General features: G+C 39.0%; 2 protein-coding genes across 7 annotated transcripts; both read right to left on the minus strand.

Moving 5' to 3' along the window:
- Nucleotides 1-1,724: 1,724 nt before the first annotated feature.
- LOC111254364 (dnaJ homolog subfamily A member 2-like) lies at nt 1,725-9,257 on the minus strand. Its single transcript, XM_022815109.2, has 4 exons — nt 8,866-9,257; nt 5,961-6,099; nt 5,377-5,778; nt 1,725-4,129 (listed from the first exon to the last, which is right to left on the minus strand). The coding sequence occupies exons 1-4, from the start codon at nt 8,932-8,934 to the stop codon at nt 3,525-3,527; spliced, it is 1,215 nt and encodes a 404-aa protein (XP_022670844.1). The 5' UTR covers nt 8,935-9,257; the 3' UTR covers nt 1,725-3,524.
- Nucleotides 9,258-15,106: 5,849 nt separating this feature from the next.
- On the minus strand, nt 15,107-20,149 carry LOC111254714 (solute carrier family 25 member 44). Of its 6 annotated transcripts, XM_086974517.1 has the most exons (5): nt 19,691-19,742; nt 18,608-18,694; nt 16,936-16,965; nt 16,644-16,768; nt 15,107-16,209 (listed from the first exon to the last, which is right to left on the minus strand). In XM_086974517.1, the coding sequence occupies exons 2-5, from the start codon at nt 18,614-18,616 to the stop codon at nt 15,540-15,542; spliced, it is 834 nt and encodes a 277-aa protein (XP_086830643.1). In that variant the 5' UTR covers nt 18,617-18,694; nt 19,691-19,742; the 3' UTR covers nt 15,107-15,539. The 6 variants fall into 6 exon arrangements, with proteins under 6 accessions (XP_086830643.1, XP_022671581.1, XP_086830644.1 ...); XM_022815846.2 differs by lacking the exon at nt 18,608-18,694 and having other exon boundaries at nt 19,691-20,149; XM_086974518.1 differs by lacking the exon at nt 16,936-16,965 and having other exon boundaries at nt 19,691-19,752.
- Between the last annotated feature and the right edge of the window lie 198 nt (nt 20,150-20,347).

Genomic DNA, 20,347 nt, shown 5'->3' on the forward strand with positions numbered 1-20,347 from the left:
ATCCGAATCCTCCATTCCCTTTTCATTGAATTATTCTCAGAGTTGATGTCGACTCATTTCCAAGAAGGTTGGCTGATCAACTTATTCAGTAATTTTGCTATCAAATTGCATTATTTAGTCTTCTGGGGTAGGAAATCGCATCAGTAAATACTACTACCCTTCCGTGTTCGTAAATATGTAATATTGTGCCGTGGTATTATTGGCGGTAGTACTTCTTTGCGAAGATGTTGTTGCATTGTAAACATGATGGTTATCGGTTATAAGCCTAACTACCATTTGGGTCCTAGATGCTTATTTTTGTATTGGAAAATAGCATCTCGTCGAAGGATCTTGTCCGCAACCGCGTCGATCATTTTCAGAAGACCCTTACATGAATAGCTATTGTGATCTAATGTCTAACCTAGTATCCTGTAACCTAATATCTGAATTCAGGGATGTTAATGAGTGTCAACAAATTCACTACTTTGACGATACAATGTTTTTTGAAAATTCAATCACTTTTTTAAGAAACTGGCCTTCCTAAAATTCACTACAGTTCTCATAGTCGTACGATGTTAGTGGAAGCTATACGACCATTTTCAAAATTTTCAACTTTAGTTTGGACAAACGAAATCACTGCCTTTGCAGTAATGCGCATACCGCCGCTGTCTTACGAAACATATTTTCGGAATTTCTCTTGATGTCCTCAGGAGCATGCTCGCCGACGACGAACCTCTGCTGTTCCTGCTAGGACCTTGTTTGTGTGGTTTGGGACATACCGTAGCCTACTTCTATGCTGTTTTGCGTTGAGGCATAGCCGATACGTAATCTGGTACAATTTTTCGTTAGCGTTCTGCAAGCCTCCATTCCGAGCCATACTGCAAGGCATGTGCTCCTGCAAACTGCACTGGGCAAAACGCGGCATCTGTGCATGCGTTTTTCCCAGTGTTGGATTTGCTTTGAATCAACTATACATATGCCAACAATTCTACTGAGTTTTTCAGGCAGTTGCTAGTTTTTAATACATACATGGGCCTTATGGTCTGTCAAAATATTTACAGCCGTAGATTAAAAATTATTTTTATAGCCTTCCATACTTGGCTATGACTACTGGTTATTCTGTTATAGCGCGGCCAGGTATCTCTACACACTACAAAACCTGTAGTTGGTAGGCTTCTGATGGCCAGTTGTTACCGTAAATCACCACGCACTCCTGATTATTGGAACAGAAGATATTTAAATGAATGGGTACATGACTGATCCAACGATAAGGTTTAAATCCAACATTTTTTGTTTGAATATATTTTTAAATCCTTTGGTCGACCTGACAATCTGCGAAATTGGATTGCTACGTATGTACCATACGCGTAATTTTCTTTCATATCGTGAATTTTTTTTATCTAAAAAGGTTGTGCAGTTTCTCCCGTCTACAGGATTTGAATTATCTGTAGTCTCTTTGTAGAAAATAGCCCAAATTGTACGCGTCAACTTACAGTTATAGAAAGCACGATAAGAAATTTAAAGCATATTTTCAACTGAAAAGTATGTTTTAGCTGTGTCGGATAAAAACACGTTGTGTGAATACTTCCTTTGTTTTACTATTACGAATATTTATGCAATTGGTATTTCGTTTGGTTATTACACAATTTAAAAATGCGTATACAACCAGTCTCCAATCTAAAGACTAAGTAGATACCTCCATAATGAACTCTTCCTCAATGTACAGAAAGGAACGAATCGATAGCTGTAGTATTAAGTATATTTATTATTAATAATTTATTATTCATCTTAATCCATTTTGTTTTCTTTGCCATCGTTCTATAATAAAAGACGCATTACTTTATGTCGATGTCGCTGTTGTCCTGTCGTCGTGCTTATTTATTCTACTTAATCTTTGCGTCTTCTCGATGCGGAATCCGCGCTCACTGCCTTCTTAACTTCACCAGCTCGGATATTCTAATGTCAATGACTTATTGATATTACCATTTACTGTAACAACCGGGTACTTCACATATAATATTGTAATTGTTTTAAGCTAACTAAATACGAAGGCTCTATCACACTCCGCTTAGGTTTTATTATCGTATTTCCACAGATCATAATGGTTACCATCATCAGTTTTCACCTCACTTTGTATCGCTCCGGGTCGCTTTGTTTTTAACTTTCGCCCATTGCTCATCGTAGCCACCAGCCTCTAACATTCGTTTGCTGAAACTTTTTGACGAACGTTTTAGAGGTTTTTTTTTCTTCACGCTAATGTCAGTCCGACTCACCCACAAAAAGTGCTCTTTTCCTTTTGAGTCGGATTCTTGTTTTAGAGGAACCATGTTTTTTAGCACCGTCAACAGATTCACACACGGTGCTGTGCCGCCGTATCGAATCGCCGCGGGTATTTATTCAAAGCCATTCGCAAATGACTCGCTATTTTTCAATAGACTTTGTACACCTGAATGGTCAGAAGGATCCTGCAAATTCAGGTGCCCTAGGTTTATGCGCGCCTCGATGTATATCTAGTGTTATTTCCTTGCCGTCCCTCGAGTGTCTGTGTGATAAGTCTTGCCAATTAACTCCCTGTCTACCCCGTTTTGCATAAACGATTCTTAACGAACCATTTACCGGTCACATTTCCAACGCGATTTTATACGATCAACTGTGCCTTATTATCTTGCTTTTAGAAATATAGCTCACAATGGAGAGTTGCTTACGTCTACAGAACAAAGATTTAACGGCAACTCACCATACATCTTTGTCCATTAAAATTGCTTTTAGCCGAACAACTTATCGTCGTGTGCTCACGACAAGGTGTAGGTAAAGTGTCAAGGGTCACACAATTCAAGTCACGCAGTCAAGCTAGCATATGAGCTAGCATATGCTTAGAGATTAATTTCAATTTACAGTCCCGGGCTTTACGAATTAGTTACATTATTGTATTACTAGATTTCCCTAAACAAACTCCTTCTTACTTTTCTAACATAAATTCAACCAACTTCACTTCTTCGTTCCCCGCTACCTTTTCCCGCGCTTGCCATTTTTACCTCGTTATTGCAATGTTGAAATGCAGTTGAAAACGACGCACGTATATGTGTGTGTGTTTTCTTGTGCACCTATTTTTTTGATGACAACAATAATCATCCACTAGAATTATAGTCGTTTATCTAATTGTGGTCTTATTTAATTCAGCCTTTCGCCCATAGTTTTCCTAATGGAATCAGTCCTTGTGCGATACTTTTACATAACCACACGGCTTGTCGCTTTCTTTTTCAATAAGGTTCCGCTTAGTTCTTGCACCCAGAAGTGATTAAGCCTTTTTAGTGTCAGTATTAAAGGTAAACGACAAGCATCTTTGCGTTGTTATCATTACCTTTAATTTTTACTATTTGTTAAGACCGCTTCGTGTTGGTACGCAGTTTCATGGTTGACCCTCTGACATTCCATACTTTATGTTGCTGCTGCTGCTTACTCCTGATATCTCTGCTTTCTAAGTTCTTTACTCGCGTCCTATTCATTGTACAGTGTACTTTAGTTTGTTACTGATCGCTCGTCATTCACTGCTGTGTACATTGTGATCCACGCGGTGCATCATCATCATCCTCATCACACTCATAGGCCTCGCGCCCACGTCCACCGCTTGCGTTACTCGGTATGTAATCGTCGAGTGCAACATCTTCATACTCGTCCGGCAACTCTTCGGCCTGTGGCCGGTCGTTAAGGATCTGTTCAATTTTCTTCAAATCGGCTTCCGGTGCAAAATGCTTCGCTGGAAAGGCGACATCGAACTTGATGTAGAGATTGCCATTACCGAGACCTTGATGAATTGGCATCCCTTCATTCTTTATGCACTTCACTGTTCCTGGATGGACGACGCTGCCTGGCGGGCTTGTCACTAGAAGGCTGCGACCATCCAGTTGTCGCACTATCATTTGGAAACCGCATAGTGCCTCAGTAAGCGAGACGGTCTTCTCCATGTGAAGATCGCAGCCTTGTCGCGTGAACGTCTCGTGCTGTTCGAGGTCCAGTCGAACGATAATGTCGCCAGGAGCAGCATCTGTGCTTTGATCTCCTTCGCCGAAGAAGATAAGCGGTTGTTTGGCATCCTGGCCACGATCGACATATACGTCGATCGTGTGCTTTTGCTTAATAGTCTTCCGGCCTGAAATTCGAAAATAAAGCATGACCGTAATACCACATCAGCTGCTTGTCTTTACATTTATATAGTAGGTTTGTGCATACATAGTGGCCGTTTTTCAAATCGCATCATTTGTCTCTTTTACTTTCATTTTTTTTTCAGTTCATTCATTTCACCATTTGAAAAGAGCCCTGTAATTTCCATAAGCCCCTTGTAATATGAACGGAGTGTGAAAAAACACAGTGAATAAAACCAAGGATAGATATTCCTGGTAAAAAACAATTTTTGACACCTTTAATTCACCTTTTTCCAAATCAAATCTTACCGATGAAGCCCGAGATACATATGTCGTCTACGGTGTAGACCGTTACCTAAGGTAACTTTAAATGCGATATTGAACAATGATATCTTAAAATAAGGATACGCCCCGCCCTCAGGTCGACGCCATAGAAGTTTTAAAAGTTTATATTGTCTAAATGATTCCAGCATCAGGCAATAGGCAATCATCAAGAGAGGTTTCTACGCAGAATTCTTGCGGATGACGATAAGTGATGTCTGTACATTATTATGAAGCGCAGAAAAAATTTGATACATCCGAAAGATAATCCTAAACTGAGTTAAACAAAATTTCCACCCTAGAAAGTCCATAATTCATATCTGGTGGGATTGTTTTACGTACTAGCTGAGAAAAAAATCAAAACGCCCGACAAGGAACCGTACACAGATGTATTGAGTGAATTAGAGTTCCCAACACAAAATACCCGATAGACAAATCTACCTTTCTCTATGGCAATCCAAGACCACACATGGCAAGGATCGTTTAAGTCGCCCTGCAACACGTTAAGTAGAAGGTTCTTCATTCACCATTTTCTCCAGACCTCGCTCCCATAGTTACCACCTTTTCCGATCGCTGGCAAATAAAACTCGCGTCAGTACATTTGACAATCAGTAGAATCCGGAAAACGAACTGCACAAGCTCTTTAACATCGGAAGTGATAATTTCTGGCGAGCAAAGGTTGGTTGAGACATGGAAGGTTGACGAGAATGACTTCGTACAGATAGTTAGCTTATCGCTTGCCATAGTTTAAGTAGAAACCTTTTTTTAATTTAAATCTGAGTAGATCATATCATAGTTTAGTAACATCACGCGTAGCCGAAACATCGTAACTACTGAAATAGCTGACATTAGTGGATTCCTGAGACTTGTTGTTCATTAAATATATATTCAACTAACTGTAAGAATAAAGTCAGGTCAACAGCGACTCACTTACCTCGGCAGTTCTGACAGGCGTTTTTCTCGTTGATCTTCTCTCCCGTACCGTTGCAATCGGAACAACGCGCCTGAATCTGCTGCACTATGTTAGGTCCAAGGGGACGAAACATCACTTTAATACCTTTACCCTTGCAACCTCCACAGCTCTGCACGGCACCCTGGCGGCCACCAGTTCCTTCGCATTTGTTACATATAATTTTCCTTTCCACCTCTTGCTGAAATGTCTTGCCTTGATAAAGGTCTTCTAAAGTGACCTTTTGGGCCAAAATGGTTTCACTGTTCCTGGGTCTGCCGCGGGATCGGCCGAATGGCGCACCGAAAAAGTTTCCAATTCCTCCATTAAAGATATGTTGGAAAATTTCATTACCATCCATGCCTGCCCCCCCGCCGTCCTTAAGACCTGCAAAACCATGCAAGTCAATTGGTCAAAATTCCATTAATTACGGATTAAGTTCCGTAAGATGAAGTGCTATTGGCTATTTGGTTTTAGGGAGTGTGATGCTTAATATATACGCACTTCGGCAATAAACAGCGTTCTCATCTTAGTTCATCAAAACAATATTTTTTTAAAAATAAACTTACCTTGAATGCCATATCTGTCGTAAAGCTGCCTTTTCTCGGGATTCGAAAGAACTTCATAAGCGAAAGAGATCTCTTTGAATTTGTCCCCTGCTTCAGGATTTTTGTCTGGGTGGAATTCCTTAGCCAATTTGCGATACGCCTATATATAAAAACGCCACAAACATGATTATTTTTCGGTTACAGGAGAAGTAAAACAACTTCGTAACTCACCGTTTTTCTTATAAACAAAAATATACAATATTTGCTATATCATTTACTCATTCGAATAAACTTCCGATCCTTCATTTTTCTGCAGACACCGCAAAAGCGTTGACATTTCACGTATTACTCACAGCCATACCACACGCGACGGGAGTGGTGTACCATTTTAAGACCTCGCAAAGTATACTATCATTCCACATAAAGGCGAACAAAATAGGCGTTAACATCGTACAACGTACAACAATGCGTAAGTTTGACATGAACAGAATTATAAGCGTTTTCTAGAGAGTTGTACATTTAAAGAAAACTCATGAGAAAGAGAACAATGCAACCGTAGACGATCAATACATGAAATGCGCCTAACATTCTTGAACTTAAAGCTCCCTGTTCAAGACAGTTGAATCATTTTAGATAAATAAAACCAATGACGGGCAGGACTAAACTGTATATTGCCATTTTGCCGTCTATACCGATTTTGGAATAATCTTACCCGAAACGGATTATATATAATATATATATATATATATATATCGTATAGTACATAATATTAAATCGTAGCTGCAAACTTGTGTTGTTGTGGTTTATTTGGTGTTACCCAATTCGACCCAACGTTAGCCAAATTGGACCGCTTTATCAATAGAGTATTAACGTGCACGAAGGAAAACATTTGCTTGGGTTGCCAGATCAAAACTTTCATTATTATGGGCGACCTTGTAATCGGAAGCGACGGCGACAGCGCTTATACATTCGTGACTTGACGCCCGTGCGGTTCGAGTCTTCTTGAGAAAACCGCCACCAGGCTACTAAAGAACGTTGCTTTTAAGCAGATACAGCGAAGAGACAAATACATGAAATAGTCCTATTGCCTGCACATATGAAATAGTACAAACACATACCCCTGTTATGTAGCAGAATGCGAACTACAATAACTTGAGCAGTATGCCTCTACAAGTATGTTCTTTAGTGCCACGATTATCACTTGCATTTTGATCAACAAGTTTGTTATTTAAACGAAGTGAAGCACTACGAGTGACAAGCAAAATCGTGGCGTTGAGCACCATATAGACCGAAAAGGGAACATTTGAAACTAAACGTCCCTTGAACTATGAAAAAACGAACGAGGATCTTTAGCGAAATACGAAAACTATAAATATAAAAAGTGGGAGTCGATTATATCCAAAAGGCTAAGTTGTTCATTTGGACCTAGGTAGGTTTTATGTCCGGTACTACTGTAAAGCACTGCTTCCAACGACTGGCTCGAGACGACTATGAATTGTGTCTACATCCATTTTCAGACTTAGAACACCACGTTCTGTAAAATCTATAGGCAAACATGTTAGCATACTGCACTACTATGCGGACACACAGTCTAGAGCTATCGATCATGAGACGGCATTCGTTTGCAACTAAAATTCGTATGGGTCTCGGTTTATCTTTTTCATTGGCGTTTACTTCGTTGAGCAAATTGAATTGTTTTTGCTTTTTAGACCCCACGATTTTAATGTAGAGCAAACTGCTCGTCAGCTCAACTAATCTGAGTAGTTAACTAACGTTCTACTTCGCTCAGTGACACCTGATTGCGATAGGACATTGTAAACAGCATAATGTTATGTAATAACGAAGTCCTTTATCAATGTTACTTCATAAACGCCAGGTAGCATCACAAGCTGTTTAAAATTTTGTATCTGACTGAATACGGATATAAACCTACACCGGAGTCAACTGTTCGAGCTAATTGACTAAAATTGTTATGAATTGCGGCAGGGCACTACCCTGTCTACATCCGCAATTTAGATTCAAAACCTTTTCTGTTTGCCGTAACCATAATTTTGCACTCAGACTATTTGCTTCACGACGGGCTTTCAATAAGCAATAAGATAAGCACATAGCCGAAACTCTCAGCGCTAAGTTAAGAACAGCCATTGAATTTCAACATTTGTGTACAGTGAATAAAAAAAAGCTTGGAATTTGTCGGCTGCAGTCGGCCTATATCGATTCGAATTAATGTTGAGTCACTTGGGCACACAGCAAATTGATGTCAACAGCATAGATGCTTGAAATCGTTGCAAAGCCCCGCAAATGCAATGAGCTAAACAGTACATGTGACATGTGTTACTATATTCAACCCAGAAATAAAACCATTACCTGACATTTATTATTAAACGCTCTCCCGATAATGAAAATAGATTGAGCTACGTCGTTTACATCGTGTGCCAGCACGATCAAAATCTGCGGTTTTCGATGGCCGAGGCCTTTATCCCAGGCTCCATTTGCAAACGCCAGAGGTAGTCTCTCAGTCAGGCTAAGCAATTTATCAGCAAAACATTATTTCGCGCATGTTTACTTTAAATATTGTCAATCTGCGAAAATCTCTATTCATTAGTGATTGCCTCCACTGTTTTATAAACGCACACGGATTTTCTGATTCGTTCTCTGAACCCTGTTTTCTCTATTATGCAATATGACGCGTCACATCACATACTGATCTTCATTTCGAATCCTGTATTTTCTAGCTATTCACCAGCGGGCTATTATTCGACCTCTCGATGCTATGAAGACTCAATGAGACGCAAGCAGAGTCGCACATCAAAAATGCATATATACATTCCCGATGTCCATGCACGGAAACATCGGAATTAAAAACCAAAGTCTTTGTAATGGTATCTGAAACTCGATACCTATGCAGGTTATACGAATGACGCACCTTCTTTAGCTCGTGGTCGGACACTCCGCGCTGAACCCCCAACAATTCGTACAAGGTGTTGTCGGCCATAATCTCCTGTGCTGTATATTGTTGTACGAATGTCAGTCCTTCCTTTGGTTGCTCGCTACCTAGTTTTCGCGTCCGCTATCGAGAGGCAAACACAAGATGCCTTCAGCCCTCGCACACGGCACGCGGTCTCCCACTATGAATCAAACTAAACCAACAAATCACCCTTAGACAGTTGAGTGGTAGGCAAACTCCGACTCTAAGCGACAAAATGCGTCCACGATGGCTCGTTCTTTATGTTGGTTAGCGACGGTTAACGAGGCACACAGGCTGCGACGATGGTCGAGTAGTCCCGAGCAAAGAACCGCTCGCAAATGGAAGTGAAAATGATGACTCGCCTGTTTAAAGACTGGCCGGGCGCTCGGTCAGAGCAGCAACACACGGACAGTGATCGGACGCTCGTTGCTCGGCTCCATTAATCGAGCGGACGTTACAACTGAACGCGAAACAAGAGAAAGTAAATACTCAAAATGAAATGAATAGCAGAAGAATTGAGTCATGTATTAGGTCACGTGCATAATTTATACGAGCATAAACAGCGCTGGCAGGGCACACTACTATACAGAAAGATCAGTAGGGTTACTGAATGTGGCTGTATATAGATTTCCTAAAAAGAAATCGTCCGCGCCATTCTCTACTTAAAACTACGGACGATACTGGGTAAACGAGCCGCTACATATACGTTAGCCGTTAGTTGGAACTTGGGAGTAATTCTGTGTTGTGAAAAGGAATACAAAAGAGAGACTGATATTGTCCGTCTCAATAGACATTAGATGTGCAATTAATACGAGGTCTTGGTGTACTAATTTTATCGTGGCGTCCCTGCACGGTCCCCGTGATGGCTATGTGGGTGACGCGTTTGCCTACTGATCTTGAAAACAATTGGTGGTCTGGGTCCAGATCCGAGTGCGGACGCACTTTATTAGCCGTCTGATGGAATGCCTGACAGCGACGCCGGACGTAGTATCTGAAAAACTTAGTCTTAGGCATACCTAAACGAGCATTATTGCAATGTTTACTTGGTATTATACCGATTGTCCATGTGCCTTCGCTTACTGTGCGTATTTATATTTTATAGGATTGCATGGGTTGCACAGCGTACCCATACCCCCGTGTAATGAATGAATGGATTGAACAAAACATTAGATTGTCCGGAGCCATTGAGAGATTTAAAGGATTCGAGATATTTTCAGCTACGCAGCGCAATTTTCAGCGTTATTGGCGGACGAACTAAATATGTACGTCAAACGTTTGGCTATCTGCGATTACAAGCTAACTGAGTGATATCACAATATAATAAGTTTTGAGGCCAAGGTATCGTTTAGGTTTGAAAACAAACGCTCAGTAATTAAGTTTCATTTTAAGAACAAAATTGTGATCTTGAGCACCACAAAGAAAGTGACTACATGTCAGAACTTTAAACAGAACAACGGGTTACTATGATCATGGGACCTTTTAAGCAAAAGATATGCAAGGCAATGCACGTTTTGTAGCAGCTCAATATAGAGTTTCTCAAAGTATGGGTTATAAAATTATGGCAAAAATAATGAAGGCGAGAAAAGGAAACAGAAAATGGATTTCTCGCAAATGATAGGATAGATCGTGTGGATCCCGTGCAGTGTAAGCTAAAGGCAATTTTCCTAATTGTTATTAGCAAAAGTCCACTTATGACACAACGTTGCTATAGAAGAGAAACTTTCGCGATCAAAGCAGCTTGTTCGTTCGTTTAAGATCCCCAAGTCTAGTCACCTCCTCCGCGATCTCCATTTCTCTCGCCACTCCAGTTTTCCACACAATTAATGAACTGTTGTTCTGCTGAATTTTCATCAATAAACTACTAGCGCTTTCACTTTCGTAGGACAGAAACTTAGTTACTGAGTGCTAACTTTCAGCATTAAACTACAATTTGCCCTTACACGTGCTATTCTCCGACGAAACACAGTCAGTTCATAGTCGTAGGCTGCCAAAGAGTCGTGCGTGTTGGTAGATTAATTGTGGTGAAATTCATGAGAACATATTTCGTTCACCATTAAAAACAAATAGAATTCTGCGCATTTTTGACTACATTTAGTTGGGCTTTAACATCGTTAAAGACTCAACTGAAATCCAGATCTTTCAGCCTGGACTGGATTGCGATAAGACCCCATGCAATAATTGGTGAAAGCAAGTTTTGTATTACTTACCTGAGCATCTGTATATATAACGAAACACGAAGTACATCTCGGGTTGATAATATTAAGTAAATAATAGCTTGATTACTGATTCAGTTACTGCTTTTACGCTCCTGGCTAATATTTATGTAACTAATATTGTTTAGATTTTTTAACTTGCTCACATTTCTCATTTTGAACTCGGATTTTTAATGCAGATTTACAGTGACGATGTAGCGTGAGCTAAATGAATTGCACGGCAATCCTTGATTTCATTAAATTATTTTCTATAGCTTCATACAAAACAATTAATTGCACGTTTACAAATCTAGAATGATAGAAAATGAGGTAGAAAATAGTTTCTAATGAACAAGCGACAGAACACCCAGTCATTATTGGCTCAATATCGTCACGTTACAGAACCTTTAAATAAAATCAAGCCACCAAAATGAGTACTAAAAAAGAAAAAAAAAGAAAGATCAGAATCGATCCGATCTATAATTCAATGAAAAAATATATGATACACCAGAAGCTTTCATCAACAGCTTGGAAAGTTTTCATTGAAAGATGAAATGGATACTTCACAGTCCTACAAAAGCGGTTGCAAGAAGCAGGTCTGCATGATATTCAGTTACCTTGATCAACGCAATACACGAACTTCTAGCGCGTAGTAATAGTTTTTTAGATGTCATGCTTTAACTTATCACAAATCCTAACGGAAATTATTAGGCGTCTTCGATGCGCGCGTATCTGTATGTGTATGTAGTATTAGATTGAAAAATGATTGAATAATGTATAGATACTGCGATGTAACCGTAATAAAGAGGAATGTGCAGGACATTTGCGAACCACTGCATCGATGTTTAACAGTTTGACCGCGCTCAAAAAAGGCGGTACGTAGTCTCCGAAGTCGTTTTTTTTTCATACATCAAGGACCCAAGAGGCGAGCTAATGCGCGAAATTAAGGAAATAGGCTAAGGAATAATTATTTGGCCTAGAGGCAAAATATCAGTCGGAATCTATATGAAGTTGTGTTGGCTAGATCTTCTCCGTGGCTGGAAATATCAGGAATTAAATGCCCAAGTGATAAGATATATTTATACAGGGGTGCTAAAAAGCTGAAAAGCCTTAAAGGTTAGATTGCCTATGTATAAGTACTCACGTGCAAGAAATTCAGTAATTTGGTTCAAAAGCTGGCTAACTGTAACTTAAAATTGAAGACGTTAACACTGAAATGAATACATTTATTTTATTTAATCACACCTGTCGTCAAGAAGACGTAATTGGCGCAATTCAAGTTAGCGGATCGTTTGTTTGCATTTCCCCCTATACTTAAATTGTCCTTCTCCTCGATCATAGTTGAGCAATAATCAAGATCACTATTAGACGACCTATGCACGCTAATCTTGTAGTAGTGTTATCTTTTCTGAATATCTTTTATCACAAGTTAAAAATCTCTTTCCGGGGGTGGTCTGTATGCCTCATCTATTTGACTACTTCTAGCTTGATACATTTCTGCTATGGCACCAGGCTTTCCGGCTGCATTAAACGTAACTATGAGGAACACTGCTATCACCTCGATGAAAAATGCACTGGTATTTCTATATATTCAGGCGAGGCAAATTGTCTTATCTGCCTCAATTGTTGTTATTTTATTTACTGCACATAAATGACTGACATTCAGTTTGCATATCAGTCATATACTTGCATGCTTTTCTGCATAAATTGTCGAAAAAGGTACTCTCTGCTTTCCAAAGCGCTGTTGGTTTTTTTTTATTCGTAGAGGGATTTCGTCGACGGCCATCTAGAGCAGGTTCTGTGCTTCATCTCCTTCACGTAAAGTCGCACTCACAGTCTTTTACGATTTTGCTTGTTGTCATTGCGTTCCTGAAACAGTCAATGGTTCAAAGCGAAATAATGAACGTGTTCAAAACAATAAACTATGCACATACTGGGTATTTAATCCATGGGTTCAGTCATCTCTACTTTAAAGCTGCTTACAAATAGTTGAGTCTAGCTTAGAATATCATGCTGAGGGAGCTATAGTATTACGATATCACTGTCATGGCTAGCAGCTAGTAAAGTTCTTGACAGCGATAAAAGAAGATGTATGCGTTGCAATAACAAAACTGTAACATCACATCTCTTCGATTGGGTATATATACAACAACTTTAGCTAGCCTGGAGTGAAAATAAATCTTTCATTTCATATATATAGTAACATTCGTTTTAAATGATGAAAAGAACGCGACTAAGGTTTTTTGTTTGTCACGGATGCACAAATGAACGCCGTCCGCTGAAGGTACTGAAATTATCAGATTTCTTATAACTTATAGCAAAATATCAGTAGTCTCTTCGGGCAGATCTAACCATTTTTATTAGAAATCAAATGATACGAACTGTGTCTTGTGTTGGTTTGAATCTGACCATGCTTAGATATCGTGTTGTATGTATGCATCCGTTCGTGTGTTTCATATACACATGTTGTAAAAGGGGCACATCTTGACCTCACGCAAGTGCAAACTATACTAGTTACTTAAAGAGTAACGCGTGGGAAAAAGTATCGTAAAATAGGAAGTACACTCGGATCGACTTAGATCGAAAATCGGTAAACTCTAGAAACGATTGTTCAGAACAAAGTATTTATAGCGAATCTATCGTCCCCGTGATGACAATGTAGTAATGGTGTTGTCTGGATACGAGGTTGAATCGGTTCTTCTAATTCAGTTCTAAAAGAGAAAAACGTCCTTAAGCTGAAAATGAGCTATAATAAAAACCTATATATATATGACTTCGAGGGGTAAATTCGTATTACGTGCTTATGTGTCACGTATACAAAAATAAAGGATGCTAAATTTCGTATTGTACTTTGTTAGATTAGTTAGGACTAAAATCGGTACCTGATTAAAAATAGAATTGCTGCCGATTTCGTTAATAAATAATGTCAGAGTTCGATAAAAGCCTAAGAACGATGCTATTACGCCCATTAATGTAGCTTAAAAGGATTAATTAAAACTTTGGGTTGCAATTGAACGAATTCGACGAGCTGTAGCAAGCGTCAGATGAAATAGGTTAACGCCATTAATAGTTGTTACTGTCCGGTCGCTGGTTGAGACATTTAGAATGTGTGGCAGATCGACGGATGTGCATACACCTGTTAAAGGTTAAGGTAAAAAATATAATAAAAATAGAAAGTTGCCACGTTTTTTAACTTCTGTAGGCATAACGATCAATTATTTATAAAACTGATTCCAGTCACACTGAATATGTTCAGCTGCGTTTGATCTGTTTCTGTTGCATCAAGATGATGAAATGGCTGTACAAGTAAGACAAATGAATAACGAAAATGTAGCTATATACAGAGTATCAATATAATCAAATTACCAAGAGGAAATATTTTCAATAAGATGTCCTATATTAAATAAGAATTTTAATCGAAAAACGTTGGGACAAGAAAGTGAAATCTGTCCACTACTGGGCCGCAACCGCGAATATATGTATCGTAGTTTGTGTCGATGTAATTCGCGCAAATCGACCAAGCTATGACACAAGTGTACTTAGAGAGGCTAGTACCGATGGGACTAATGAATTAAATTGCACAAAAAGACGGATATGCATTCATAGCTTATCTTTGAAGTAGTTAGAACAATTTCTTTATTTGAACCTGAAATTTGATTTACGTCATCACCGCCATTTACGAGTCCATCATATCTAAACGCGTTTCATTCGAACTAATGATAATTTGTAGTTAAGTCATCTCTATATTTCGAGTTTTACGTCGGATATTGCCGTTCGGCATAATTCCATCAGACGGCCGGTTCCAGATCTAGTCAATGTATGCCAGTCGGCCAGACAAGGCCCACAATACATTATCTGACAGGCAAGCCTGCCTGTCGGATGAAGTCCTAACTAAAACGGACTTTAAATAGATTTATTACATCGTTTATCACTAACTTATCTGTGGTTTAACAGGAGTAAAAACTCAAAAGTATAACCTTTCATACAGCAGTTATAATGAAAATCCGTTTTTACACTACGAAGAATTAACTTCACATTATTTATTTCATGTAAATTGCCATGATGTTCCAATAGCATGACGGCATTCTTACATAAACTTTGTTTCCACAATAGAAGCTACAGCATTTATAACGATAAAGCCAACAACATCTAATAACTCATCATATAATATTATTTTACATATATAATATACATGAATATATTTCGTTTGGAAAATTGCACGAGTCCTCACCCATGATGTGCGTTTGAAATCGCACTTATTTTCACACATTTACTTCATTAAAACTAAAATAACAGTATCTATATTGGACAGAATGGCAGTCCTTGCGTCGTTTCTCCCTTTAAGGCGTACTCTCAATGCTTATTGTTCTTTTTCAGCTTTTCAATTTACATATGTATATTATAATTTGAATGTATTGTTCGTTGAGCTTAAATAAGGTGCTACCATCGGATCTGACTTTTGTACTCTTCGCTAACGGAGTAACGCTTGAGCGTCTCGTAACCGAGAACTAACAGGAACGAGGTAATCGAGCTCTGTACCATGCGGGCCGAGAGGCCAATTGTAAAGATGCGAAACTTTTCCAATCGCCAAACGTGCCGCATTGCGGTCGTCCACGAATTCAGTCTCTGCACCTGAATTCGCGCCCGGATGATATCCAATGGATTTGTAATCACACAGGTTGTCACACCGCTTAACGGCCCGGCTAGACATTGCACAACTACGAGTGGGGTCCAATTTGGTAGAACGGGTAATATCGCCTCCTGGTACATTGGGTAAAATGTCCACCAAAAAGCGCTACCTGGGACATAAGTGACCAGCGAAGCAAAATACCCTCGATAAAAACCAGCGATTCCGTCGTGTCGGTACACCTCTTTAATGATACGTTTCAACGTTTGAAATTTACTTTGAAGGACAGTAGGCGGCAAACCAAGAGGATTGATACTGTTTCGACCTAGGACCATAATGTGCTGCGAGACAACGTCGAACGGCGTGACAAATGTCTGACCTACTAACGAACTAATTCCACCGCCAACGAATCCTTTTAGGGACGAATCCGTTACACCACGCCTCGATAAACAGTCGCGGATTTTTTCGTAAGTGATGATATATCTGAAAATGAATTGTAAAGAAACGAATCAGTTCTTAAGATTTTTAATCTGAAAAAAAATATAATTTCACAATGTTTTGTTGAGATAACCTAGCGTCACAAAACAAAAGATTGTTTCTTGGAAGATGAATCCTTAGTAATAACATGTATAAATACAAATTACAAAAAAAAAAACAAAATCTTATAGATAACAATAAATGTATAATGGCGTACATACGGCATAAAATGATCGAATCAATAACCAACAACAGTGCGTAGATAATAATTGTGTATTGATAAAGATTGGGTAAATTCTTAATTTTAGCAGCCAGATATTATTGGACATGAAATATAAATTCAACGCATACTTAACTTTCCTATAGTGGACATTGGCAGTGGTAATACATATACGTATATAGTAAAAACACTCAGACCTCTTTTTTTATTTGAAACTTACGCCATGCTCGACACGCTGGACATCGAGTTGATCATAAAGCCCTTGTATAGCGTGCGAAAGCCCTCATAGCGCACTATCTGCCGGAGGGCATCACACGTCCCTGTGTAATTGTATGCCGACTGCACCTAAAAGGTTTTACGAAGCATGCAATACTGTTATCTAAAATACAATCACTTCTGGAAATAAAGCCGAAGCCAGACGTGAAGATAGGAGTCAATATAAATTTACTATATACTAGGTTAATAGCTAAGTTTGTAACTGGCTCTGGTAATAGAAAAAAATGCACGCAAACCTTGACGCAAGACGCCTTGAAACGCGGCACCTTAAATGCAAAGTTCAATCCACTATTGTAACTAGTTACAGAAATTCGCATGTAAAACGTGATATTAAAAAATAATAATATAACATATATGATATGACCATATAAAATATGTGATACTGATCCATTCTGCAAACAGAATCTATTCGCTCGTTGCACTGCTATCAAAAAACCACTATGTCAATATGCAATGGAGAGCCCGTTACATGATGTAAAACATTTATCGTCAGAAGCGTAAACTTGTTATTTGGTATCTATTTCATACTGTTGTAATTCATGTACTACTATTACTATATACGCACTAGTCTTGATACAGTCGGTCTGTCTTCGAACATGTAATCAGCTAGAATCTTATCGAAACTTAGTACACCGCACAAATTACCCTGCATATAGATCCTGTACGCACCAAATCTGCCTCTTTACATAATGATTAAATACCCAAGGGAACGACTGCACTAAAATATTTCGCATTTTCCTTACTATGGCCATATTCACCTTAGTTTAAAAAAATATGTAATGATTTTATCGATACTATATATATACGGAATTTAGTAGTGTTTTAAAATCCGGTAAATAAATCGGGCTTGCTAAAAGTCGTCGGATTTTGGTAAATGCATGAAGGCATCGGAAATCAATACAATATTTACTATCTAAGTGCCGCGGTATTAAAAAGTGGGTATTTTTTTATTAAATAGAAAAAAAATTGACTATGTGTCATGATGCTAGCGTAAAAATAACTGTAGCGTATGCATCAAGGGAGTGACGTTTCCATGCAAATAATAGTTGAACCACCTTTCCTTTTCTGCCATAGTGAATACGGGTTACAAGAGCTAAGAATTACCTAAAGGCTGCCTCTGTCTGCAAAATCGTACTTCATTAAAGGAATCAAATATGAAAACTGGCCCTTCCCATCGGAACAAGGAAGAAATATCAGACAGTACCAAGGCACAAATGAAAAAAGCGACGACGCAGCGATGTCGGTCTGGCACCCAAGGGGCGGATAACCGCGAAGGCAAACCTACACCTCATAATTTCCCTAATAATGTCCAAAAGAATCCAAATCCGATAGCTCCACCATGAACTTATCTTTTTTATTTGAGGTGCACCGATGAGGCCAGTGGGCATCGTGAAAATCATGCTCCTCTAGCGAGAAATCATCTCTTGCCTCAAACAAGTAGACTTGACTTTTCTACGTATCAACCTATTGTAATAAAAATTAGTAAAGAATTTTCCACATTGGTTAAGACACATTAAGATTAGTTAAGATAAAGAAGTATTGCTTCTCGATACAGTTTGCTAAAAATAATGCTTACGGTAATAATGATAACCCATTATTACATTTTGTCAATGCTTATGCAAATTCTTACAGGGTTTTGTCTATTGAGAGGAAAATTCATTTAGAAATCAAACAAAAACAAAGCATTGTAATAAACTAATTCCAACATATATAAAGACATAGTAATTCCAGAACCGCTCGACTTTTTAAGAGCTAACGCTTCCTGTATTAAAGTTTAATAACAAAAACAAGGAATGGCAGCGTTATATTGAAAACGGGCGAAACGCAGAACGAGGAAAGACATACGACGATTACGAGAGAAGCATACTTCTTTTTAATACTTGGTTTATGCATAGAAAGATCACGCACATTTTTCATTCAATGTAGGTGTTGCCGTATATGCGTAGCAGAATAAAGAGGACAGTCACGTTATCTTTGGTGCAACCGTCTGAAGGCCTGAAAAAAGCCAAAGGGCAAACGTATAGAAATGTTTCTCGGCAAATAATTTGGACTACTGACTTGATGCATTTAAGGCTCAATGAAAATCACCATTGGTGCAGTATAGACACTGCACAACGATGTTTACGCAAGTGCACTAAATAATTGATGATTCTGAAGATTATTCTTACTTTAGAAAGAGGGAACTGATGTTGAGAGCAGCGAACATGAAAAGCAACTTATTCTTCTCCATATATCATCCACTTCTTCAAAACCGCTGTTTTATGGCAACTTAAAGACCATAAAAGAAACATTGCTGCGCTGACTTACTTCATTTCGTAGAACTATTATATGAATTAATTGAGAGCTACGTGGCAACTAATTCCCCCAAATACTTTTGTACGGAGACCGCCTCAGCTCACAAGTTTTCTAGAAGACCCAAATGGACTCGTGAATATAAGAAAACTTTTGGTACAGGTTAATGTATTTCAATGTTATTTTTCGATAAGTTCCTAGCATTCAAGTGATAATCCTAACGCAAACACTATCCTTTGCAAGAGCAATTAACACGACGTACTCACAAGCAAAATTGCATCTGATTTAACTTCCAAAAAAATCCGCTAACTCCGGCTTTATTTTTGTCGGCTCACATCATGAAGATTGGTACTGAAAAACGTAAGACTATTGTTGACTACCAGAACAATAAGCACTAGACTTTGGGCTGTTACTCTCTAAAGTGAGTAAAGCATCATCCGTTCTACGCGTAAAATGGCCGGTTGCTCACACTGCGTAAGTGCTTAGGTCTTTTAGTACAGTGTCGATTTGACTATTCGGTGGTAACATAGTCAACAATTTACTTAATCACGAAATAAACATTTTTATACGATCGCTTAAAATATTATGCTAATCAACGCGCATATATACGACGCGTCTACGTGACCTACCCAGTCAGTAGTACACATACGTGTATTATAATTGGTTGAATACTAGAGTACCTAGCTATTATGCAATTACCTGTAATCGTGTCTTGACAACAGTAAACGGATATACCAGCGAACGTAACGCGAGTGAATTGATGGTTGTGAAACTGATAAAGCGACTTTTATCCATCATCTCCCACTCGATGGTCAGCAATTCGGGCGCCTCCAGGGGCTCCATGGCCCCCAACTCATAGGTACGAGTCAGGGCTAGCCGGTTAAAAAGTAACTCCTCTTTCTCGATCTGTTTCTGTTGCTTTAATGAAATTCGCAAAACGGCGAGAAACGGTTACCTCATTCGAGGCATATATGCCCTTAAATATGAATCATTCAAGCGGTGCGTGCGTCTTCGCTATGGACTCGCCACTCGAATCTATGCTTTGCGCGTACCGGCGGCACACTCCGGCGAATCTGCGGATTTTGCAACAATTCGGAGGCATCAATGGTTAGTACTCTTCGTCTAATAGTCACCTTGGAATCAATGGGCGCTGACATATTTGTTTACAGTCTGCCCGCAATGAGAGGGCTGATGGGAGAGAGCGACTCGGAAGATAGCCAGTTTAACGAGCGAATTCGCTAAAATATGTAGATCTAAAATCGACCAATACGGAACTGTGCATGCATAGTATGCTCGTTCGTTGTTTTGAAAATGTCGAACGAACATTGAAAAAGCTCGATAGCGAAATACAAAATC

The sequence above is a fragment of the Varroa destructor genome, unplaced genomic scaffold, assembly GCF_002443255.2.
Source record: "Varroa destructor unplaced genomic scaffold, Vdes_3.0 BEIS01000007.1, whole genome shotgun sequence".
NCBI classification, from domain to species: Eukaryota; Metazoa; Arthropoda; class Arachnida; order Mesostigmata; family Varroidae; genus Varroa; species Varroa destructor.

Coding starts and splice junctions, on each gene's coding strand:
- LOC111254364 (XM_022815109.2), bottom strand. CDS start 8,934: ATGGCCGACAACACCTTGTACGAATTGTTGGGGGTTCAGCGCGGAGTG. Junction 6,100..8,865: donor CCGACCACGAGCTAAAGAAG/GTGCGTCATTCG, acceptor TTTTATATATAG/GCGTATCGCAAATTGGCTAA. Junction 5,779..5,960: donor CGACAGATATGGCATTCAAG/GTAAGTTTATTT, acceptor ATGGTTTTGCAG/GTCTTAAGGACGGCGGGGGG.
- LOC111254714 (XM_022815846.2), bottom strand. CDS start 19,834: ATGGAGCCCCTGGAGGCGCCCGAATTGCTGACCATCGAGTGGGAGATG. Junction 16,966..19,690: donor TTGTCAAGACACGATTACAG/GTAATTGCATAA, acceptor TTTGCATTTAAG/GTGCCGCGTTTCAAGGCGTC. Junction 16,769..16,935: donor TCAAGGCGTCTTGCGTCAAG/GTTTGCGTGCAT, acceptor AAAACCTTTTAG/GTGCAGTCGGCATACAATTA.